Consider the following 23470-nt stretch of genomic DNA (forward strand, 5'->3'; position numbering starts at 1 on the left):
CTTTAATTTTTGGGGTTGCCACAGCCGAATGAACCGGCAACTTATCCACATATATTCTACTGTGCCACCGCGTCACCATTAATAACAGTTCTTTTGGGAAATCTTATTCTTCTATGGGAACATTGCAAAAAGAGGAGTTCACAACACTTTTCTTTTAGAAGTGTCTTTTGGTCTAAAGGGATGGTTCAGTCAAAAAATGAAAATTACTTTATTGTTTTCTTTTTTTTGTTAAACACAAAAGAAGATCTTCAGAAAAAAGCTAGATCCTGCTTTCATCCATCAACTTTCGTAGTAGAATAAAAAGTTATGGAAATCAATGGGCAACCAGGAATTAAAAAAAAAATAATAATAATAATAATAATATATATATATATATATATATATATATATATATATATATATATATATATATATATATATATATATATATATATATATATATATATATATTTATTTATTTATTTATTTATTGTGTGTGTGTGTGTTCAACAGCTATAAGAAATTAGTTTTGAACAAGTGAGGGGCGATTAAAATAATGAACGAATTTTCAGTTTTAGCTGAACTATTATTTTAAAAGGTTTTATTTTTGTTATGATATCCTTTGCAGTTTCTGGGTAGAGGTAATGTGCGCTTCTGTTAATGTCAATGTGTGCACCAGATGTCAGACACCCAAAACATGGCAGTCTCACCACATGCATGTACATAGACGCCCGTACGCCTCTGTGGAGACTCTGACTCACTCATGAAGTCACTGCTCACTGGCAGTCCAGTGGGTGAAACCTGTGTTTCCACTGTTTAACATTTCAAAGTTTACATTGAGTTTTCACTCTTATGACCTGCACTAGCAAATCCAGTATTCTCCATAGAAACCAGTTCCTTGAAAATGCATGCACCGAGACTCTTTCTCCAACAAAAAAAAGATGTTGCATCATGCATTAGTGGACATTGACCCTGTAATCTTGAGGTTTCCCACCCTTTTCGGTAACTCTGTAATTTTCTCCTGAAATAGCTCACACTGAGGGCATTCTGTGACAGCAATGCTAAATTCATGGCCGTGTGTAGACATGTACAGGTCTTTGCTGACTTTCCCTTTCTAAAGTTGCCGTCTCCTCGCATTAATTGTGCTGGGCTTGAATCAGAATGTGGCAGCTGTCAGCTTTTCCTAATCCCACTGCTCACTTTGCTGAAATGTTTCTGCTCTAAGCTGCTTAACTGAGGTGGTCGTGTTTAGCTTAGACTCTTAGCTAAGTTTCATACCTGAGTGTTTGCCTGGCGCTTGTATAGATTAATTATTGATAATCAAGGAGACCATGAGATTCCTTTGAAAGTTTTGTATAGATAGCTGTCTTTTACTTTGTTCTGAGGAGCAAATGAAATGAAGTCTGTTGAAATGACTCACTCATTATTCTTCAGCTTAGTTCCTGATTTATCAGGGGTCACCACAGTGGAATGAACCCCCAATTACTGTGGCATAAGTTTTACATGGTGGGTGCCCTTCCAGCCACAACCCAGCATTGCGAAACACCCTTAGACTCTCTCATTCATAAACACTCATAAACTACGGAAAATTTTGTTTACCCAATTCACTTAAACCACGTCTTTGGACTGTGGGGGAAACTGGAGCAACAATCTGTTTTTGAGATAAAATATATTTATTATGGTTTAAAGCAACAAATTACAAATACTCAAATTACTGTGTAGATTTTTTTCAGGAATTGTACTTTATAAGTGCACTGAATAAAATTATTCGACAACACTTTATAATAACTACACACTGAATCATTTACTAAACACTAGCTAATTGTGAATTCATTATCTGTTAAGCATTAACTCCACGTTAATAAGTGATAGTAAGCAGTTTATAACTGCAACTGCAAATGCTTTATTCTTGACTTTTAACCACATTTATAATGTGCTTATTAATTATACTTTTATACTTTGTTAATGATTTATTTTTCGTTACTAAATTAAGTATTGCATTATTTACAAGCCATTTGTATTTAAGAGTAGTTGGTGGTTTTTAAGACCATTCAGAATGAGTTAGTAAATGATTAATAAACTATTGAAATTAACATTTATATATCTTATTATTCAGGCATATAGTAATGGTTCGTATATATGTTAATAAATGCTTTACTAACACTTCATACGGTTTTGTAACCTAATCTAAAGTGAGCACTAATGCTTTATACATCTCTTATAAATGACAATTGAATGCTCCGTAGCAAATGAACAGTAATTTTTGCAATCTTATCTAAAAAGTAAATTACTGTAAATTTCAAACATTGCTGAATAACAGGAGTTTCAAAATATGACACAAACTTGGACAAAAAAACAGCAATATAATAATTTAACAATTTAATATGATGCAATGTTTAATCTGTACAGTAATTTTTGTAGATAAGGTTGCAAAGATTAATTTTTCATTTGAAGTACAGTTTCGTTTGTGAATCTTCGAATTAATAAAAACGAATAAAGTTGTTTTTGACTTTTTTTCTGTTTAGACTTAAACAGTCCCTTTAATTGTCATTTATAAGGCATTTATAAAGCATAAATAGTCCTCACTTTAAATTAGGTCACAAAACCGGAATGAAGTTGAGTTAATAAAGCATTTATTAACATACATATAAACTATTTATATATGCCTGAATGATAAGAATAATTAATGTTACTTTTGATATATTATTAATAATTTACCATCTCATGCTGAATGAAAAAAAAACACCAACTATGCCTAAATAACTGGTTTGTAAATTAAGCAATATTTAATTTAGTTATGAAAAATAAATCACACTGGACTTTTCTCCCCATAGACTCACACGAATACGTCAGACCTGGATTGCAAGCTCGTGCAACAAGTTTCGTAGTTCACTACGTTGCAAATGCAAGCTTGGTGAACTCTGGCCTACGAAATGACATCACATGACTGTGTGAGACCAATAGAAGATAGAAACATGTCCTCTCTGGACAGAAATTTAAAATATGAACTAATCACTCTCTTTTTTTAATGTCTAATAATCTTATTAATCCCGCCCCTAATTTATTATTTTTATGTATTTATTTTATATTTATTTACTATTTATTTAGGTTTATATTATATATTTCATTTTTTTACTCCAATTATTACATAAATTCAATTTCACCAAATAATTTGCAATTTTTCGATTGATTATGATGATTCTGTGGGGAAGTGAGTCATGCCTAAAAATAATAAACAAAGAACAATCATAGATAAACAACAATAGAGTAAATGAAACAGTGCCTTATGAATTTCTGCTGAGCACTCGTACAGAAACGTAATAATAAAATGTCATGTAGCACTGCATAGTCTTCATTGTGCAAGTAATTCAATACAATTTATGTTTATCAAAGTTACAAATAGTACAATTTCTTGTGCCTGAAGGTTTTAATCTCTCTTGAAATTCTCAAATACTCACAGGCCTCAAAAACACATCCATATGATAAACTTTCAGTATGGTTAAACTCAGCATGGGTTACTCCAACTATTGTTCTGAGCTGTGGCTCCTGGTCAAATATAATCCCAACTCAACATTGTCCATCCTGAGACATGACTTTTGCATATGCAAACATTGATTTTGATGCAATTTATTGTGAATTAAAAATTTTTTGTGAATTTAATAATGATCAGATATCGTCTTATTGCACACCCATACTTCTGTGTTGCACTTAGGAAAAATACATTTTTGGATCAATAATGGGAAAAAAAAATACTTTCTTACTACTACTTAAACTGCTGATATTGAGGCCAGTTGTATACATTCAGCCTTGCTCTGATATCCATCCTGATGCATTGGAATTGTTTTATAAATGTGCATAATATAAGCTGAGTCATAGCACTACAGTCTTGTTTATTCACCTGTTTTTTATTGCCTCCTTACCTTATCAGCTCATATATCACATAACCACATGCATAACAGCAGTGACTCAAGCAACAAATAGTCTTGGAAAGTTGAATCATGACATGCTACACATTATTTAAGCTGTTTATAACCATTACATAAGAGTGAAAATGTCATATTTCGGAATAAAGAACTTCAATCTAACTGCACAAACATGTTGATTATTGGTTGTAATCTTATTTCCGTATAAATCAAATGTAATTAATGGCTTAGATTAAATGTACATGTAAAGTGTTACGGAGGACAGATTGGATAGTTTAGATTTGCATTGGACTGAAGTTACAGCAGGTGGTGAAGTTTTGCATCTCTTTTAGTTGACTTCTTGGCGACCTGTTTCATGCTTTGTCATCTAGACAAATCAGGTTTTATCTTTGCAAGTTTCCAATGGTGCCATATTTTTATGGTTTCCATGATACATTGCTGCTAGACTTATCTTTTTATTATCCTGATTTGATTGTGCCTTTTAAGTGGCTTAATCAAAGACTTCACTTTCGCTTATTGCTCTATAAAAACACCATAACTTTGCAGGGATATTGTTTGCAAAACAATTGCAGAACATCTAAAAATGATTAAACTAACTAAAATTACTTCATTACTACATTTTTACTAATTACTTCAGTTTCAGTCCTGCAAAAATGTCAAAAGCATCATAAAATGTTACATTTAGGTCAGAAAACCAGGTCAAACTCATATTCTGCAGAGAATTAAATATATAAATGATAAAAATCTGATGTTTTGTTATTTATTTTTTCTGCAATTTTTATAATTGCGACATAAATTAAATTCCATCAGATGGAAAGAGTTCATAATTTTAGGTTGTTCTTAGATTAGATGATTCTGTAGGTAAGTGAGCCATGCATAAACATAATAAACAAACTACAAGCATAGCTAAACACAATAGAGCAAATAAAAAGTGAATGAAACATTCATTAATTTTTCTTCGGCTCAGTCCCTTTATTCATCTGGGGTCACCACATCAGAATGAATCTGCAACTTATCCATCATATGTTTTACACAGCGGATCCCCTTCCAGCCACAACCCAGTACTGGGAAACATCCACACACACTCATTCACACTTATACACCACGGCCAATTTAGTTTATTCAATTAATCTACAGTATAGCGCATACATTTGGACTGTTGAGGAAACCCACACCAACACATGGGGAGAACATGCAAACTCTACACAGGAACACCAACTGGCACAGCCGAGACTCGAACCAACAATCTTCTTGCTGTGAATGAAACCGTAAACTTAAAATTATCATGATAAATGAGTAGAATAACAAATGTTGACATATCACTGTAGCTGCATCAGTTCAACTGGCACATGAAACTGCCAAAACTAACTAAAATTGACTAAACTAACTGAAAAATTGCTTAAATGTACCATTTCTCATATCTCATGTAATCACTCAATCAGTTTTACCCCTGGAAAATGTCAAAAGCATCATAAAATGTTACATTTAGGTCAGAAAACCAGGTCAAACTCATATTCTGCAGAGAATTGAATATATAAATGATAAAAATCCGATGTTTTGTTATTTATTTTTTCTGCAACTTCTATAATTGCGATTTTTATAAATTTAGTTTCATCAGATGGAAAGAATTCTTCTAACTTCTAAACTAACTGAAAAATTACTTGTATCCCACATCCCATGTAATCAGTTTTACCCCTAAAAAAATTAAAACATCATAAAATGTTGCATTTAGGTCAGAAAACCAGGTCAAACTCATATTCTGAAGAGGAGCATATTGATATATAAATGAATTATATTGTCATAATTATATTTTTTCTTAAACTGTTCCCTAATGCATGCCTAATAAATACTGTATTTTACTGGAAGTTTAAATTTCACATTTTAACTTCAGCTTAACCAGTTTTGATGAACTTTTAAAACCACAATTAATTACCTGTTCAAGAGCTGCTGACTGAGAATCTTCATTTAAACATTAAAAGGGACCTATAATGGAAAAAGCACTATTATAAGGGGTTTAAACACAGTTGTGTGGCAGCACTGTATAAATATAACCAGCCTCTAATGGTGAAAATTTATTAATTAAATTTTTGTATAATCACACCTTAATAAACAGTCTGCAGAAACACTTTGATTGACATTCTGCCTTTGTACGTGCCATTGGATTGGAAAAGCCCCGCCCATTAGAGAAATTTCTCCCTCATTAGCATAAACAGCTTTGAGTGAGAAGCAGCCGTCCGCCATTCTCATTTGAATTTAAAGCGACAGTCACCAAAACGACACAATTTGGATCACAGCCTTAAACTTGCTGTTTCAAAGCATTATAAAAAATTATTTTTGTGGTATTTTCAGCTGATACTTCACAAACACACACACACACACACACACACACACACACACACACACACACACACACACACACAAACACTATAGGGACTTATTTTACATCTTGTTTAAATGAGTGTAAGAGGCCCCCTTTGAAGAAGAGAATATTCAACTTGTATCATCATTTTGGTATTGTCTTATATACAGTTGAAGTCAGAATTATTAGCCCTTGTTGATGTTTTTTTTCTTTTTTAAATATTTCCAAAATGATGTTTAACAAAGCAAAGACATTTTCACAGTATGTCTGATAATATTTTGTCTTTTTGAGAGTCTTATTTTCGGCTAGAATAAAAGCAGTTATTAATTTTTTAACTACCAATTTAAGGACAAAATTATTAGCCCCTTTAAGCTATTTTTTCCGATAGTCTACAGAACAAACCATCGTTATACAATAACTTTCCTAATTACTCTAACCTGCGTAGTTAACCTACTGTAATTAACCTAGTTAAGCCTTTAAATGTCACTAAGCTGTTTAGAAGTGTCTTTAAAAATATCTAGTCAAATATTATTTACTGTCTTCATGACAAGGATAAAATAAATCAGTTATTAAAAATGAGTTCTTAAACCTATTATGTTTAAAAAATAAAATAAACAAATAAAAAATAATAATAATCAATAATAATAATAATAAAACAGGGAGGTTAATAATTCAGGGGGGCTAATAATTCTGATTTCAACTGTATATAAAAAAAATTGTTGTTTGTTTGTAGTTTTCTGTTTGTAGATTTGCCCAGCCCTGCCACTTTAGTTTGAGCACTTACTTCTATACTGGTTAATTTGGTTCGAACAGGCACTCTTGTTGTTTTCCCTTGGTCTGAAGCATGTGAACGGCCCCTAAAAAGGGTAATGAACCAGAAGATGGCCTTTTGTTTGTCTTGCGCACACACTTCAAACATGATTCAATTTTTCCCCCCTGAAGTACCAGCACAAGACAGCGCCGATCTTCTATGTCCCCGAATCCTAATTGATCACTCTAGATTGGCACTGTCAGGTCTCACTGCGCCACATTCCCATAGTTGTCTGTTTCCATATTATGTTCTATCCATTGTCACACAGCAGGAGCATGATGGATGGCTTTGTAGGACGCAGTTCAACAGGGTCATCTTACCACGGAGGCGACCAATCACAGACCAGCTTCTTTATCCTCAGCAGTGCATTTAAAACATGTTTTGAGTTGATTTTCCTTATTTTGCATAGATGCAAACACTGTTGTTACATCATCGGCTAAGAGACGCTTAGCTGTCCGACTGCAGTGACAGATGGACACAATGAGAAAAGGGAGGGCGAAAGAGTGAAAAGCATTTTCTCTCTCGGAGTTATAGGACTACACCAGCATCGCAGGAGTTGGATGGGTTATGAATGGTTGGAGTTTGCCCAGTCATTTGGACCTAAAAACGGGGATAAAGACTATCAAAACAAGGCATTATGAAAGGAGTGGTCTGACCTGTGAGTTTTGTCCTGCAATCCAGTGACTGTAAAAATACAATAAAACCATTACTGACGCAAGTGGAGGTGATGATTTGTCAAAGTGCCAATGGAGATTACGACTGAGAGTTTCATGGTTACTCTTTCGATCGAATTTCACTGGAATACACCTGTAATCTTCTGGAAGATCTCCAAAGAAGAGGCGTGCAGATGGGGAAGATAAGCACCTAAATATTATGTATCCTGATTAAAGAAGCATTTATCATGCTGTTGGCTTACATTGTTTATCAGGCGATATCTTTATAGACGTGTCCAGGTAGGTTAAAATGGCTTTGTGGGGTTTAAAAGCAGATGTGCGGTAGTCGTCCCTCCCTCATTCTCTCTTGAACGAGATTGGGAGATGAGAAAGCCATCTCATTTGCTGATCAGATCACAGACAGATTATCAAGCCTAAGTGAGAGTTCTGGAGCTCGAAGGTGTTGGAATAACACGGTCTTACCTTCCAGGAGTTGTTGTTTGAGTGAAAACAGTGGTGGGAAGACATGCAAGAACTCAACAATACTTGATTCTAAACTGGCTGATCACCTTCACGTCGACCGATAAAGCTCATTGCTGCGCAATTCGGAAGAGTTTATATTACGACTGTAACTTTAACCAGAAGATAGTGTTCAGTGCTTGCGCTCACCCTGAAATGGGATCATCCAGAATCGCTTTTAAAGGATACTCCGTCTAAATGTGTGTGTGGAGACGTCTCCAGTAGTCAAGCCAGCATGTATGTTCTGTGCACCTTGGTGCTGCTGTCTCTTCACAACCTGTTTAGGAGACCCCGAGTCCTGGATCCCGTTGAACCCAAAGCTATCGAAAGCCCAGAGAAGCACAAACCAGATGTAGGCAAACACGGACGCAAGAAGAGAAACAAACACCACATTCCTGGAAGTTCTGGACCACTAGAGACTTCAAGAGTGCATGGGCAGAGTGACGTTGATAGATGCCTTGACGGATTCAGCAGCAGAGCGAGTAAAAGAAGATCTGTTCATCAGGATAATGTGCTGGAGAGGAGGAAGATAGCACAGGTGAGCGTGAACATGGAGGTTAAAGTAAAGAAAGTTGTTAGTTGAAGGCTGTTTGCATTGCAGCCATCCAGTTTAATGTTCACTGTTAACGATTTTTGTAAATTACACAGTATTTAGCTGTAATGTGAACTGTATTTTACTGTAGGACACTCATGCAGTATGTTACTGTATTTTAATGCTGCATTGTGAAAATTAGTGTATATTCTACAGTAAAGATTTACATTAGGGTTGGGCGATGTTGACCGATTTGGCATCGTACGATGTCTAATGTGAAACATCGTGATGGACGATGGCATCAGTGAATCATTTATTTATTCATAACAAATTAATAATTTGTAGCCACCCGTTGCGACTACCTGACCTGCATAGTCTTTGTTTTATACATAACCAAATCATAAATGAATAAAGATAAATTACACATAAATGACCAACCGGTCAATATTTTTTTTTGCGGGATTCTGGCATGAATAGGCAGAGTGATCTGTGTCATTATAATGGCGTCGAAAAACTTGGTTGGTAAAAAAAAAGGTGCACAACCAACAGGAACCATCCAACAGTATCTGAGGTTTAAGCTAGAATTACAATTTACTAAAAGTACAAGCGTGAAAGCGAAAGACTGAAGCAGTGTACTGACGCTGTGTTACCTGATAGATTCAAAAGACAGAGGAGTCGTTAGATAGAGACAAGATTAATTAAATATCAAGTTTAACATCTATAAGATGCAATCCAGCGGTACATCTTTAATAAATTGTCCAAAGTGCACTGCTCTCTGGGATTTTGTGCTCAAAGCACCCACTGACTGCCTAGAGCTCAGACGTGCGCAAATGCTGCAGCACATGCCATGTGTGTTCAGCAGTATGTTTTCAGAAGTGCTAGATAAAACGCCAGTGGATGTGGATCGTTTTCGTTCTAAAATGCCATTTTAATACTAAGATGTATTGGTCTAAATGGGGCCTGAGTGTGTAATTCTAGCGACGGGGGCGGGGCAGAGGATGTTTCTCGGCCTTTGTCGATCGACGATGGCATTGCCTATTGACCCAAAACTATTATACATACATATCTGTAAATACAAGATAAATGGTGCTGTAAATGTAAATACAGTCTATTTGCTGTACTTGATTTACAGTAAGTTACTGGTAAATTGCTGCCAGTATGTTACTGTAGATTCTGCAGGGAATTAAGTGTTGTTTTTGACCGATCAGTCCTCAAGCTGGAAGAGTGTAACTGATGAGTCTCTCTGCTACTGGAAAACCTCCATTTAATCCAAAATGCAATTATTTATTCATTGATTTCTTCTCATTATTTATGTGCGTTGTATTATTGATTTGAAGAAACCTTAGACGGCTTTAAGTTGAACATATTCCTTTTCTGAGTGTGTGAATTTCATCAAGTCTACTGGAGCTATTTTAATCAATCAAGTGCGTTTTTCTCGACTTTTCATCCTTATCCAGAATTTCTGTGATCAGCTGCTTCTGGTGGGAGTAATTCACTATGGGAACATTTTGTAAATGTTCTTTCTGCATAATACACACAGGGATTTTCATTTACCTGGAATCATGTTTATCCTCCCAATGTCCCATTTCTAATGTTCTCTGCAGTCTGATGGATCGTTTTAGCAGATCAAATCCTGAGTGGTTACGCAAGCAGTGGGTTAATCAGAGAGCTCTCTGTCCCCTTTAATCATAATTTAATTCGCATACGCTCTGTTTACTGCTATCCCTTTTCCTCAATCTTTATGCTTTGACTTGACGAATTAGCAAAAATCTGGATTTGCTAGAATTTTAACATAGTGCTTGTGATTTATTACACCACTTCTTTGTGTGCACATTAGTTTTGTACGCTCTTAGTTGGGGCTATATGTAGAATTCAGAAACACTCAACCTCTTTGGCCCAGGGCTACATTTTCGAGAACTGAGATATATGTACTAGGGTTGGGCGATGTTGACCATTTTGGCATCGTATGATGTCTAATGTAAAACATTGCAATGGACGATTTCATCGTTGTCATAGGTGGTGGTGAATTAATTATTTATGAATAATTAATTAATTCATAACAAATTAATTATTTGTAGCCACCTGTTTCAACTACCTGACCAGCATGGGCTTTGTTTTATACATAACCAAATCATAAATAAATAAAAATAAGTTACAATGTCAATGTCAATCACTTTTTCCGCGGGACTCTGTATTAGTGTTATTGTAAACAGGCCCTAAGTGTGTATTTTTTTGTGAGCGGCTTGCTGCTGCGAAGTGGCAGGGCGGAGGATCGTGACGCTTGCTCAGCATCGTGATGTCTATCAGCGATCATCGACTGAACTGTAATATGAACCCTGGGCTACTTGTGCTAGCATTTTTTTTTCCTTTACAAATCCGCTAGGTGTCGACATATACATTTTTGACAATCTTAATTGCATTACTGGGACACGATTCTCATGCCTCATATGCGGCATTTTTTGTAAATCCATGGTGTACATTTTTAGCAACCTCCACTTCCTTCTAGCCCACATCCATGAGAGAATCTAGCTTTCCCCTTAGCGTTCGTTTTAAACACAAAAAGTATTCATATTAACCCATTTCTCAGTTCTCAAAAATCTAGCCCTGGGCACATTTTCCCAATGAGCATGTTGAGGTGACACCGGTGGTCATTAAGTGAACTGCAGTAAAATGTTAATAATAAATTTGCAGTAATGCATTAATAATGACCATCCTGACAAATGCTTTTCTTTTGCACAACACAGTGACATACATTAAAAATTTAAAGTTCGTTAAAGTTCGTTGTGTCATTACACAGAAAACAGGCTCTTGGGAGCCTTAGGAACATAATTATATTTAGTGTGGATAGTATAGAGAATAGACATTTGACATTTTTATTATGCATATTGTTTGTTTGTGAAAAGTTTAGTCCGTTTTTTTCATCGTACGAAAAACAAATTACAAGCTCTTGAAAGATTTGGGGAAAATCCTTTTTCTGTTGCTTAGGCATTGTCATAAAACCAAACCTAAAAATCTTTTGTGAAAAGTAAACTTCCTATGGATGTTTCAATATTAATGAATGGCAAGTCTTAAGAGCGACTTTTAATCAGTTACAGGTTTCTTTTTTCATGTTACAATTCATATTAAAATCAATAATTTTGCAATGGCTAAATATATAGTATATTGGTGTATTAATGATTACAAAGAAAAGAACTAACGCTCAATGTGAATTTTAATATGCTTTTTATAAATGCTTAGCTAAATAAAAAAACACAGACCAAAATGAAGGCCATGCTATTTTAATAATGCTCTTTTATTTTTTTTATTCGTTGTACAGATCTTTTATCTAAGGGTTATTATGCTGCTGTTTCGATAGAGTCGACACAGTTTTGTACAGGTAATATCTTGATGGTCATTGTATTTGCCTTGTGCTTTTCAGCAATAAACTATCAGTGTACTGCTTTTTGGATTGTTGTCTGTCAGTTTAAGTACCAGCGATGCAGCGTGGAGTGATGTTAAAAAAAAATGCACAAAAATTTATTCATTTTGTATTTTGCAAATGGGAAAACTAACAAACTAACATTGTTATTCCTACTTTAATAAATGTAACTGGAATTTATAATGTTTTCCAAGTATTTAACAAGACTTATAATAATAATAATAATAATAATAATAATAATGCTTATACTAACTATATCTGGCAACACGTTGCTGTATATATGCCTTGCTTTTAGTGAATCTACTAAACGTTCATTTACAACTATTCAACAGACCAAAATTTACCTGTTTTAATATTAAAATAGATTAAATTTAGCTGTCAGTTTAGTGATTTTCCTAGTATTTTAGTTTAACCTGCCCAGTGACTAAAATGGCTGTATTGGTTTATCATTAACTACTGGAAAAATCTTGTGCCAGCATCGATTTGTCTGACACTGAACTTTTAAGCCCTTAATTAGTAAACTTTTAACACTCGTACTGTTTCTACAGACAGCTAAAACGATTTCGGTATGCTTTTGAAGTCTAAATAAAGTAAAATAAAATGATTTGTGTTCAGTTTGAAGAGCCTCAGCTTTCAATATGTGCATTGTTTGTCAGGCAGTTATTATATTCATAAACCATGCCACATTGTAGTAGCTCATGTTTGCGGTTGTAACCCAGTTACCTCGCAGAGCCTCAGAGTCTGGACTCATGGGAGCAGAAGAATGGTGTCAGTGTATTTGTTTGAGTGAGACCCGTCAATTAATACACGGCACAAATGAGTGAGCAATTTCACCCACTGTGGCTGACTGCAGGGCTGTTAGTTAAAACCTTGGAAAACTCTTTGATATATGAACTAAAATCCTTGCATTGTATTTCCACTAGTTGTCAAGTCAATAAACAAACATAAAATCCAGCTTTTTTTCTGAACATTAGAATGTCTTGTTTAATGCTATATTATTAGTGATGAATATCACACATTTTAATTATGATTTTCACGAGACACACATTTATAAAAGTCATTCAGGATTAATATACACCACAAATACTAATGTCTTGTATGCAAATTAATTGTGATTTTTAAATGTTTATACTTAACTACAAGGGTTTAGCTATTTGCTGGTAAGAAGTTTTTAATAATGTATCTGTTGCACCAATCAAAACCCATGGCTAGCAGCAGTGGTTCAACAAGCAGAACATTTCCACAAGCTTTTGATTTGTGTTTTTATTTGTGCATCAAAGATGATATGTTTAGATATGTAATTAACTTTAATTTATAGTGTTAATGCACCAATGTTTTAATGACATACTGCAGGCTACTATTAAATTTAGTTCACGGTTTCTACTCTATTTTTATGGTTAAAATTGCGGCCGTTAAAACTATAGCTGCCTTTTCTACCATGAATTTTACAGGTTTTTTTTACAGATTAAATAAACTTATATTTCGGCTTATTTACAAATATCTAGGATGATTTCGCAATGTCAAATCTTCGCAAATGAGCAATATCAAACAAGTAGCAATGCGATATGGCTGTATATTGGCACTAGTGGGCTTGCATTAGTTCAAGGCTGCAGGCCTTGTGCCTAATAGTGTCCCAACAGTGACTATATACAGCCATATCACACTGCTACAAGTGTGATTTTGTGTTTATACAACAGTTCAATGGCATAATCGTGTATATACAAATAAAAAAAAATCACGGAGAGTCTCAAAAACCCTTTTGTAAGAGGAACTACTTTCTTCCACCAGTCATTTACATGATGTCAGAACAGCAGAAACCATTGCTCATTCACCGACGTCACTTTAGAACTAGTGTTTGAATGATTCTCTAGCGTAATGTCTAAAGTGATGTTAAAACAGATGATTTTGCTCACATTCTAGGATTATTAAGCTGAACGACATGAAATGCCATCAGTCTTCAGAGATTTCCAAGTATTTCTCTTTTGCAATTGGGATTTTACAATAAGTAACCCCTGAAAAAGCCAAAGCAAACACTATCAGATTACTATGGAATAAATACAGCACTACAACGTACAAAAAAAGAGATTGACTTAGAATATAACTTACCTGTTCTGTAGGTTGCTGTAGTTTAAAACGCACGCTGAGAAAATGCTGTTTTCCCTAAGGACTTACAATGCGGTGTCTGTTGCCATCTTGTGGTGGAACGTCAACCGTCTTTGCTCTGTTCAATATGACGAGCTGGCCGTCAATGCTCAGAATCTCTGAAATTATAAATATTTAAAATTGGTACTATCCTTATTAATAAACTGCATAGTTGCAATCTAAACAACTGCATTCCAGACTAAAAAAGCCTCTAGGTGTATTATGTTGCTCAACAGCAGGAATATTTGTCAAACTGTAGTGAGTTTATTGATCTGCTGTCACTCTATGTGGGCGGAGTAATACAGAAGGGTGAAGAGGCTGTACGAGTGCTGTTATTGCAAAATATCGCATGGCTATCAGCCAATCAGATTCAAGAACCAGACAGAACTATTGGATAAATTAGCATTTCGTAGCATTTCGTATCACATGAGGCAATGTAGTTACATGTCTTAGCACATTTCTGAAACAAAGCACAGTGCTAATTTCTTGTTTTTTTTTTTTTTTTGTTTTTGGTCCAAAACTCTAAGTATTTTAATATGGATCCTAATACAATGTATGACCAAGCAACCAAGCTATGTTTTCCCTGAAAAAATATAATACACCTGTTGCTTAAAACATTTTTAAAGATATATCAAAATATGTGGCATTATTTATACTATTGCATTTTTCTTCAAATTACACACTAATATCTGTGTGTTCAGTTCTTTACACCTTAAGGGGGGACATATGCCTCTTTTTACAACATGTAAAATAATTCTCTGATGTCCCTAGAGTGTGTGTGTGTGTGTGTGTGTGACATTTCAGCTCAAAATACCACACAGATAATGTTTTACAACTCTTTGAATCTGCCCCTTTTAGACTTTGATACTAATGGTGCCAATTGGTGACTGTTGCTTTAAATGCAAATGAGATTGTGCTCTTTTCAAAAGAGGGCGGAGCTACTAATGTCTGTGTGTCAGTATAGTGGCAGATTTAAAAACAAGACTAACGTCCTATGCTAATGAGGGAGAGAAGGTCACTTGTGGGCGGGGCTTTCCCCCTCTGATGACATGTACAAAGGGAGAATGTCAATCAAAGTGTTTCTGCAGACTGTTTCTATCAAGTGTGAAAATAAAAAGAAATTAAATAATACATTTTTACCATTAGAAGCTGGTTATATTCACTTACTTTTGCCACACAGCTGTCTTTAAACAACTTCTAAAATAAATTTTTGCATAATAGGTCCCCTTTAAGTCCACTGTTGGACAAACACACTTGCTAAAAAAAAAAAAAACATGAAATATTTCACCAAACGGTAGACAGAGAATGCAGTGATGCACACAAACATGTAAAGTAAAAAGCAGCAGCATGCTACATTTGCGTGCTGAAATATTTATTCCTATAGCCGGCGTCTGGGAGGGAGGAGGGAATTGTGGGATAGCTGGAGAAGGAGGGCAGTGACGCGGGGCTCAGATTCCTCCGTTACCAAGAAACAGCGACAGGAAAAACAGCGTTTGTGTCAGAACGAGAGCGAAAGAGAGAGAGAGAGTGTGTGTGTGTGTCTGTGTGAGAGAGAGAGAGCGAGAGAGAAGCTGCATGTGTGTGTGTGTGTGTGAGTGACACAAAGAGACAGCGAGAGGCAAAGCTTAGCTGGTGGCAGAGTGTGTATGCGTGTATGTATGTTTGTGTGTGTGTGTATATGAGAGAGTGTGAATGTGCTACAATTAAACACTAGAAAAGGATGAAGGCATGAGCGACTGCAGGAGACCGCAGGGACAGAGGTGAGTTCAGACAATGTGCTGTTTTACAGCGTTATCGTTTTGGATGGGTCATTTAGTCTGGATGTGGCATACAGAGGTTAGACAGATGTTTGTGCTGGAGGGATTTACAGGAGCCGCGGATCGGACTCTCTCATGATGGGGGATGGGGAACTGCAATAACTGGATTCAGATGCATGTTTAATGGCCTGTTCGTGGCGTTGAACTTGCATGTCTTATACTAGGATTTTAGACAAAGCAGTGGAGAAAGATGGAGAGATACAGACAGACAGATGGAGAGAACGCGGATGAATGAATGATACAGTGAAATCAGACAGACAGCGACAGACTGTTGGACCACAGGATTCATGAAGCTGCTCACTGCTGACAGACTGTGTGTGCGCATGCGTGCTTGTTTTTATATCCTGGTGGGGACTTAAACATGAATGCACACACACTCGTGGGGACCAAAATTGAGATCCCCATGGGTAAACATGCTTGTAAATCACACAGAATTAATTATTTTGAAAATGTAAAAGTGCAGATGGTTTTCTGTGAGGGGTTTAGAGGAGGTAGGGTTCGCATAATGGAACCAGCATTACATCTATGAGAGTCCCCACTGGGATATTGGAACAAGTCTGTGTGTGTGTCTGTGTGCGCGTGTTCGCATCAGCTGATATGAATGATTGATGATCCACACTAAGGAAATGGTCCGCAGTAACTAACAGGGTGCTTTAGAGAGAACTGTTGTGTTATATTTCAAAGATGAGTTGAAATGAATGAATTCGATGTGAAAATCATTTATATTGCTGTTGACGTTTGTTTGTTTATTGTAAACGTATTGCTACAGACTAACAATAATTCTAATCCTATCCCTGTTTTTTTTAATAATAATCAATAGCAGTGATGCTGTAGATGCTTTTGGTAGTAGTCAGTTGTTGTGAAGAACATTTTATGATCTAAAAAAAAAACTCTTGTTGAGAGTAAAGATTTGATGGATGTTGAAGAGTCTTCATGGAAGCATGCATTCCTGTACTGAGCATTTTTATATGGATTGATTCTGATCTATTTTTTTAATTAATGATATTAACAGTTTGGCACATCTTTTACAGGATTTTACTTTACAGATTTGTATAGCAAGTATACCTTGAATTCATGAATTCTAAAATAGAGAGTGGGAAGAAATTATACAATAAATAAATGATAAAAAAAATTATATTAAATACATTTTTTACACAAATTGGATTATTCATTCATTTTCTTTTCAGCTTAGTCTCTTTATTAATCGGAGTTCTCCACAGCGGAATGAACCGCCAACTTATCCAGCATGTTTTACACAGCAGATCACTGGGAAACAACCATACACACTCATACATTATGAACAATTTAGCTCACCCAATTCATTTATTCCATGTGTTTTTGGACTTTTGGGGGAAACCGGAGCACCCGGAGTAAACGCATATCAACACGGCTCACAGAAACGCCAACTGTCCCAGCCGAGGCTCGAACCAGCGACCCTTTTTGCTGTAAGCCAAACATGCCACCCACTATTAGGTTGCGGCTTTAAGGGCATCGGCTGTTTAAAACGTATGCTGGAATAGTTGGTGGTTCATTCCGCTGTAGCGACCCATGATAAATAAGGGAGTAAGCTGAAGGAAAATCAATGAATGAAACGGTGATGCCAGAGACCACCAACCGATACCACAAGTACTGGATTTGTTCTTTCGACTTTTCTTTCTATCAAATCAAAACTGTATCATCAGTAGTACAGTAGCTTGTTTTGTGGTGATTTACAGTACTGTAAATGTATTTGAGATCTCACTGCAGTGCATGTGTATAGCATTTTAACGTCCAGTTGGTTTAAACGTGAATTTCCTTTTTTTGATCTTCTGGCGGATGTGGGAAGCAGAACTAAAATAGAGCCGATCCACAGGGAAGAGAGAGAGATGATGCAGAAGTAGGCTAATGAGATTCACACACTCCTGTGTGTGTAAGTATGCTACTGAAGATGAAAACCATGTCAGTATGATGCAGGGAAAAAACAACTGTCTCTTCCTCTACTAAACAATCCATTTCAACACACTGGAGGTCATCAATGGCCATCTGTAGGGATGAAATGAAGACGTGTGGTGTGCGGTTTCATCAGGGGACAGAAGCTGATGGCTTGTTTCATTATGGCGCTTTTATTGTGTGAGATCCTCCCAGGAGAGCGCAGTGAAACATCAGACGCACACGAGTGTTGTTTTACCCACGAGAGAGCGTAAAATGACCTTAGGAGAAAACTAAGAGTGAGAGAGTTGAGATGTTGTCGTGTTTTGCTGTTTACCGTCACTTCTGTGGGATGATCAGAGGTTGTGGGTTTGTTCACACATCAGATCTGTCTGTTTATGAAAAATGAATTCAGTAATTAAACACTGTCTCTAGGAGGAATCATGCTGCTGCTGAACTTATGAAAATTAATCAATTTCCAATCCCATTCAAGAAATTTAACATTATTGTAAATGCTATCCCAAAAGAATTAATATATCTAACAAAAAATCTTATTTCATATATAAATACAAAAAAAAAACATATAACCCTCCTTATTATAAGAAGGTATTAGTGTATATGATAAGAAATGCAACAACAAATCTTCGAATTCTCCAACAAAAAAAAATCTAATTGCTCCAAGAGGGAAATCATATTGGTCAGCATTAATAGAAGATATTGATTGGAAAAGAACAGGGTTTCTCTGATATAAATATGTACTCCCAAACAAAGCAAAGAAAACCCATTTTAAAATTCTACACAGAATATATTGGTCAATGCATTTATCTCAAAACTTACTGATATTGCAGATACTTGTTCCTTTTGTCAGGAAAATGAGGAAACTTTGACTCGCATGTTTTTTACATGTAAAATCTCACAAAGGTTTTGGTCAGATCTATATAATTATTTGAATAAATCCCAATCAACAAAACAAATCTTTAAACTGAAAGATATTATTTGTTATTATTCTAGTCCTAAGAATAAAAACAAAGAATATCTTTATCCACAAACAAAAATATCTTAAATCTTCTCCCTCATTTGTCCATTTTTTTAATTGAAATTGATTCCTTACTTAAAGCTGTACGTCTATCTAACAACAAAAAATTCTGCAAATTAATAGAAACTTATGAAATTATCATGCTTCCAGTATGTTAGTAATTAATGCTTTCTTTAATTAATAATTTCTTTATTTAATTTAATTCTGTACTTCCCCTTTCCCCTTTGTTCTCTTTTTTTTCTTTAATTATTGTTCTTATTATTTTGTATATTCTTGTATTCTAATCTTCTACAGATTACTTCCTGATTTATATTGTACATTTCTTCTTTTCTTAATAAAAGTTTATTTAAAAAAAACAAAATCATGCTGGTGCTGTTTTCTGCTCCCTCTGCTGGTCAGTTGAGAAAAGCACCATGATTAAAGGTGATTTAAAACATTCACTAAGATGTTTTAAACTATGTTTTAAATCTATATATTGACTTATTGCACAACACATGGACATGACCTACATCATTTTTGGTCATGCAATATTAACTGACCGGCCAGTTTATTAGGTTTACTTTACTAGTACCAGGTTGGACCCACTTTTGCCTTCAGAACTGCCCTAATCCTTCGTGGCATAGATTCAACTAGAGAGTGGAAATATTCCTCAGAGATTTTGCTCCATATTGACATGATAGCATCACACAGTTGCTGCAGATTTGTCGGCTGCACATCCATGATGTGAATCTCCCTTTCCGCCACATCCCAAATGTGCTCTATTGGATTAAAATCTGGTGACTGTGGAGGCCTTTTGAGTACAGTGAACTCATTGTCATGTTCAAGAAACCAGTCTGAGATGATTCACGCTTTGTTATCCTGCTGGAAGTAGGCATCAGAAGATGGGTACACTGTGGTCATAAAGGGATGAGTTTATTAAAAAGGTATAGTTTTTAGTTATGATACTCTCAAAATAATTCCTCATAAATCCGCAGATTTTTAACCCAATTCTGCATTGAAAAAGCAAAGTTTCTGCCTGACTCTATAAGGTGAACCCAAAACACAAAAGTTTCCATCTGGAGCTCCATCAGGACTTAACAGTTGTGAACAATCGCTCCATTGGGCTCGCAGCTCCCAGCACTGCTCACACTCAGTCACTGCTACCAAGGTGACCAATCACAGAGCTTGCGCTTAGGGTTGTAACAATATACCGGTATGACGGTCTACCACGATTTGAACGTGCACGATTATCATACCATGAACAATTGCATATCAACGGTTTTAACCCTTAAAGACCGAGACAGCTGCCCGCGGCTAAAAATAAGTATTGCTCTTAAATGTTTAATAACTTTTGATCCGCTGATCCGATTCATACAATTCAAAGATTGGCATAAAGAAGAGAATCTCAGCTTTCCAGTGCTGTATCACATAACATTCGCGGAATCAGTGCGGTTACGTCATCAAAATTTGACAACGCTGATTTGACAAAGAAACGCTCGTCACTGTGTCTCCGGACAAACCAGACATGATACATTGATGCATTGTCCCTCCTCCATGCCCAGATTGGTTCAAACTCGCTATATCACAACCAATAAGCATAGGTTTCGCTTTTGTTTGTGGACCAACAACGAGCTTTTTGAACGACACGAAATGAAAGATAAACAAAACGCAAAAAAAAAGTTTTGCATGAAATAATTCTCATACTAAGTACTTTTGCATGCACAGCAGCACAGAAACATGACAAAACAGTGACACAGCAAAGACGAACTGCTGCTCTTGCTGTTTTCAAAAGACGCAAATGAAGGTGCAGCTGTTTGTCTGCATTGCAGACAACCATATCCAAATCCATATCCACAGACAACCATATCCATGCTGGCACATAAAACCTAAGGATGTTCCATATTGAATCTAGTTTCGTTATGTAACTATTTATAGTATAGTAAATATTTATATCTATTTTTTACTGAGGATTTGCACCATGTTCATTTGGACTTTATTTGGACTTTGACGCATTATTTATTATTTTCTTATTTTTTTATTTGTTCATTGTAAGTGGTGTTGTTTATAGTAACTGAAAATATATTATTACAATTTATTAAAAGTCAAATTTTCTTCACTGTTCTATTATTTTGTAACATTTGTAACATACCGTATACCGCGAAACCGTCAAACCGTGGTATTGTTTTAGACGATTGTCATACCGTAAGAAATTCATACCGTTACAACCCTACTTGCGCTATGCATCCTTGCGATTGTGTTTTTTGAGAGGTGCGCATCAGCCACGGCAAGGGCTATGCCACCTCGCCGGACCATAAGCGTACGCTTCATGCAGACCTATAAATCAGCCTGTAGTCCTTTTATTCATCAGCGGAATGAACCAGCAACTATTCCAGCATATGTTTTACACAACGGATGCCCTTTGAGCTGCAACCCAGTACTGGGAAACACCCATACATACTCATTCATACACATAGTGCCAGTGTAGTTTACTCAATTCACCTATAGCGCATGTGTTTGGACTGTGGGGAAAACCCGAGCACCCTGCTGCATGTGAGGCGACAGGGCTAACCACTGAACCATCGTGCCGCCCCATGGTGCTATATCATATATTTATTGTAGATTATTTTAAATAAATAAATGCAGCCTTGACGAAACACATTTTATTCTGCATTTCTGGCCCCTTTATGAGCAATAGGGCAAGAAAAATGCTGATGTTTTCCTAAGTTTGATGGGAAAGTGAAGATATCAGGTGCAAGGATTGGACTGGATCTAAAAGACTGTCCTGCCTTCATGGTGGAAAGAGGTCATCTGTTGACAGCTTAAAGGATTATGGGTAAACGAACTTGACGCCAGCTGCCTTGTCTGTGGAGGCACAGGACGTCTTCTTTCTAACAATATGATCAAAATCAATCCGTAATGTTTGAGCAGTGTGTTTGTTGAAGAAGACAAAGATGTTGGGTTGGATGGGATCCCTCATTAACAAGAACTGGCTGGAGCGGGATCGTCCCGAACATCCTCGGGACTGCCGGAGAAGCAGATTCACGGTACAGCAATACTGTGATCGTAGACATAAAGGCATGGAGAAGGTTTCTGTGCTGTTGGAGGATTAGTTATTCAGCATGACTAGCATTTGTTGGGTCAAGAGTGATTGCTCGTGTTGCTCATTCAATTTCAGCCTCTGACTTTCTTTTTAGCTCCAGGCTTGTGGTCAGTCAGCCAATTGATGCCTGACTTAGTATGATGACCAGTGCGGTTTCTGTGCAGCACACACTTTCTTAAATTATTATTTAGAACGGATAACTGCTAGGATAGTATTACAAAATGGAAAGGGTGGTTTTATTGTTTATATTTTCATAGTAATGTCCTTCCTCACACATACATGCATACACTTTACAGTACAGTACATGCATTGTAGTGTCTGTACTGTAAAGTATGAATAATGTCTTTAAATGTAGATTTTCTCTTCACCAAAGCTTCATTTGCTTCATTTATTTTTCAAATTACCATTTATTTTATTTATTATATTTTTTATTTATTACTTTCGTTTATTTTAAATACTGTGATGTAAAAATAACTGAAATGTTATTGTAATTTAAATACAATATAATTGTTATGATTGTTGTCTGTGTTTTAAAATTACATTTATTAATTTTTTTTTTTGTTAAAGTTGAATTGTTGTAGACTCATCCAGTCTCGCGTGATCCTTTAGAAAATAATTTAATAAATTCTGATTGGCTGCCTAAACATTTTTTTCATAGATTTTGAGGATAAATAAATTTAAATATTATAGTTTTATTTTTTTTAAATACTTGTTTTCTATGACTATTTTATTATAGTTATTTTAGGAAGCTTTTCAACACAAAAATATAAAATTACATAGTAAAAGTTCAGTTTTGCTGCTTTAAAAATCATTTATTTTATTGCTTTTGGAGATAAAATAATAATAAAAAATGATTGCAATTTAAAATAATTATTTTTAACTTCATTAATCCATAATAATGAATTTTCTGTGTCTTTTAAAATGTGATTAATTAATTTCTTTGCTGAAAAGCTAATTCTTGTCTCACGTGACCCTTCTGAAATCCTTTTTAAAAATTGAGATTTGCTGCTTAAGAATTTTTTTTATTAATGTTGAAGTTTATTATGCTGCTTAAAATGTTTCCCTTGAAATGTGATCCCTCCATGTTTTTGTTTTTATTCTAACACATTTGCATGAAAGCATGTGCGTGTGTGTTTATGCAAATACTAACAAATTCATCAGCAGCAGTGGCTTATCTGATGGTTTAATAGATTATGTTGCTCTTGTAAATACTGCCAACCTCTTGGTTTCTTGCTTTGTTTTTGTGGGCAGATGAGCCATTGTAGACGCTGATAATAGCCAGTTATTACCACTC

General features: G+C 35.5%; 1 protein-coding gene across 47 annotated transcripts in view; it reads left to right on the plus strand.

Moving 5' to 3' along the window:
• The window catches only part of kifc3 (kinesin family member C3), a 65935-nt gene that overhangs the window by 8360 nt on the left and 34105 nt on the right, over positions 1-23470 (plus strand). For 14 of the 47 annotated variants that reach the window (XM_068214947.2, XM_068214949.2, XM_068214951.2 and 11 more), the window contains exon 1: positions 7605-8782. The exons of 14 other annotated variants lie outside the window; for them this stretch is intronic. In XM_068214947.2, coding sequence (XP_068071048.1) covers positions 8480-8782 — 303 coding nt within the window. In that variant the 5' untranslated portion in view covers positions 7605-8479. Of the gene's footprint in view, positions 1-7604; positions 8783-15846; positions 16097-21868; positions 22121-23470 lie in introns of those variants that run through there. 19 more of the 47 variants (XM_068214957.2, XM_009293854.5, XM_073929659.1 and 16 more) reach the window with 8 other exon arrangements.

This window comes from Danio rerio, chromosome 18 (genome assembly GCF_049306965.1).
Source record: "Danio rerio strain Tuebingen ecotype United States chromosome 18, GRCz12tu, whole genome shotgun sequence".
NCBI classification, from domain to species: domain Eukaryota; kingdom Metazoa; phylum Chordata; class Actinopteri; order Cypriniformes; family Danionidae; genus Danio; species Danio rerio.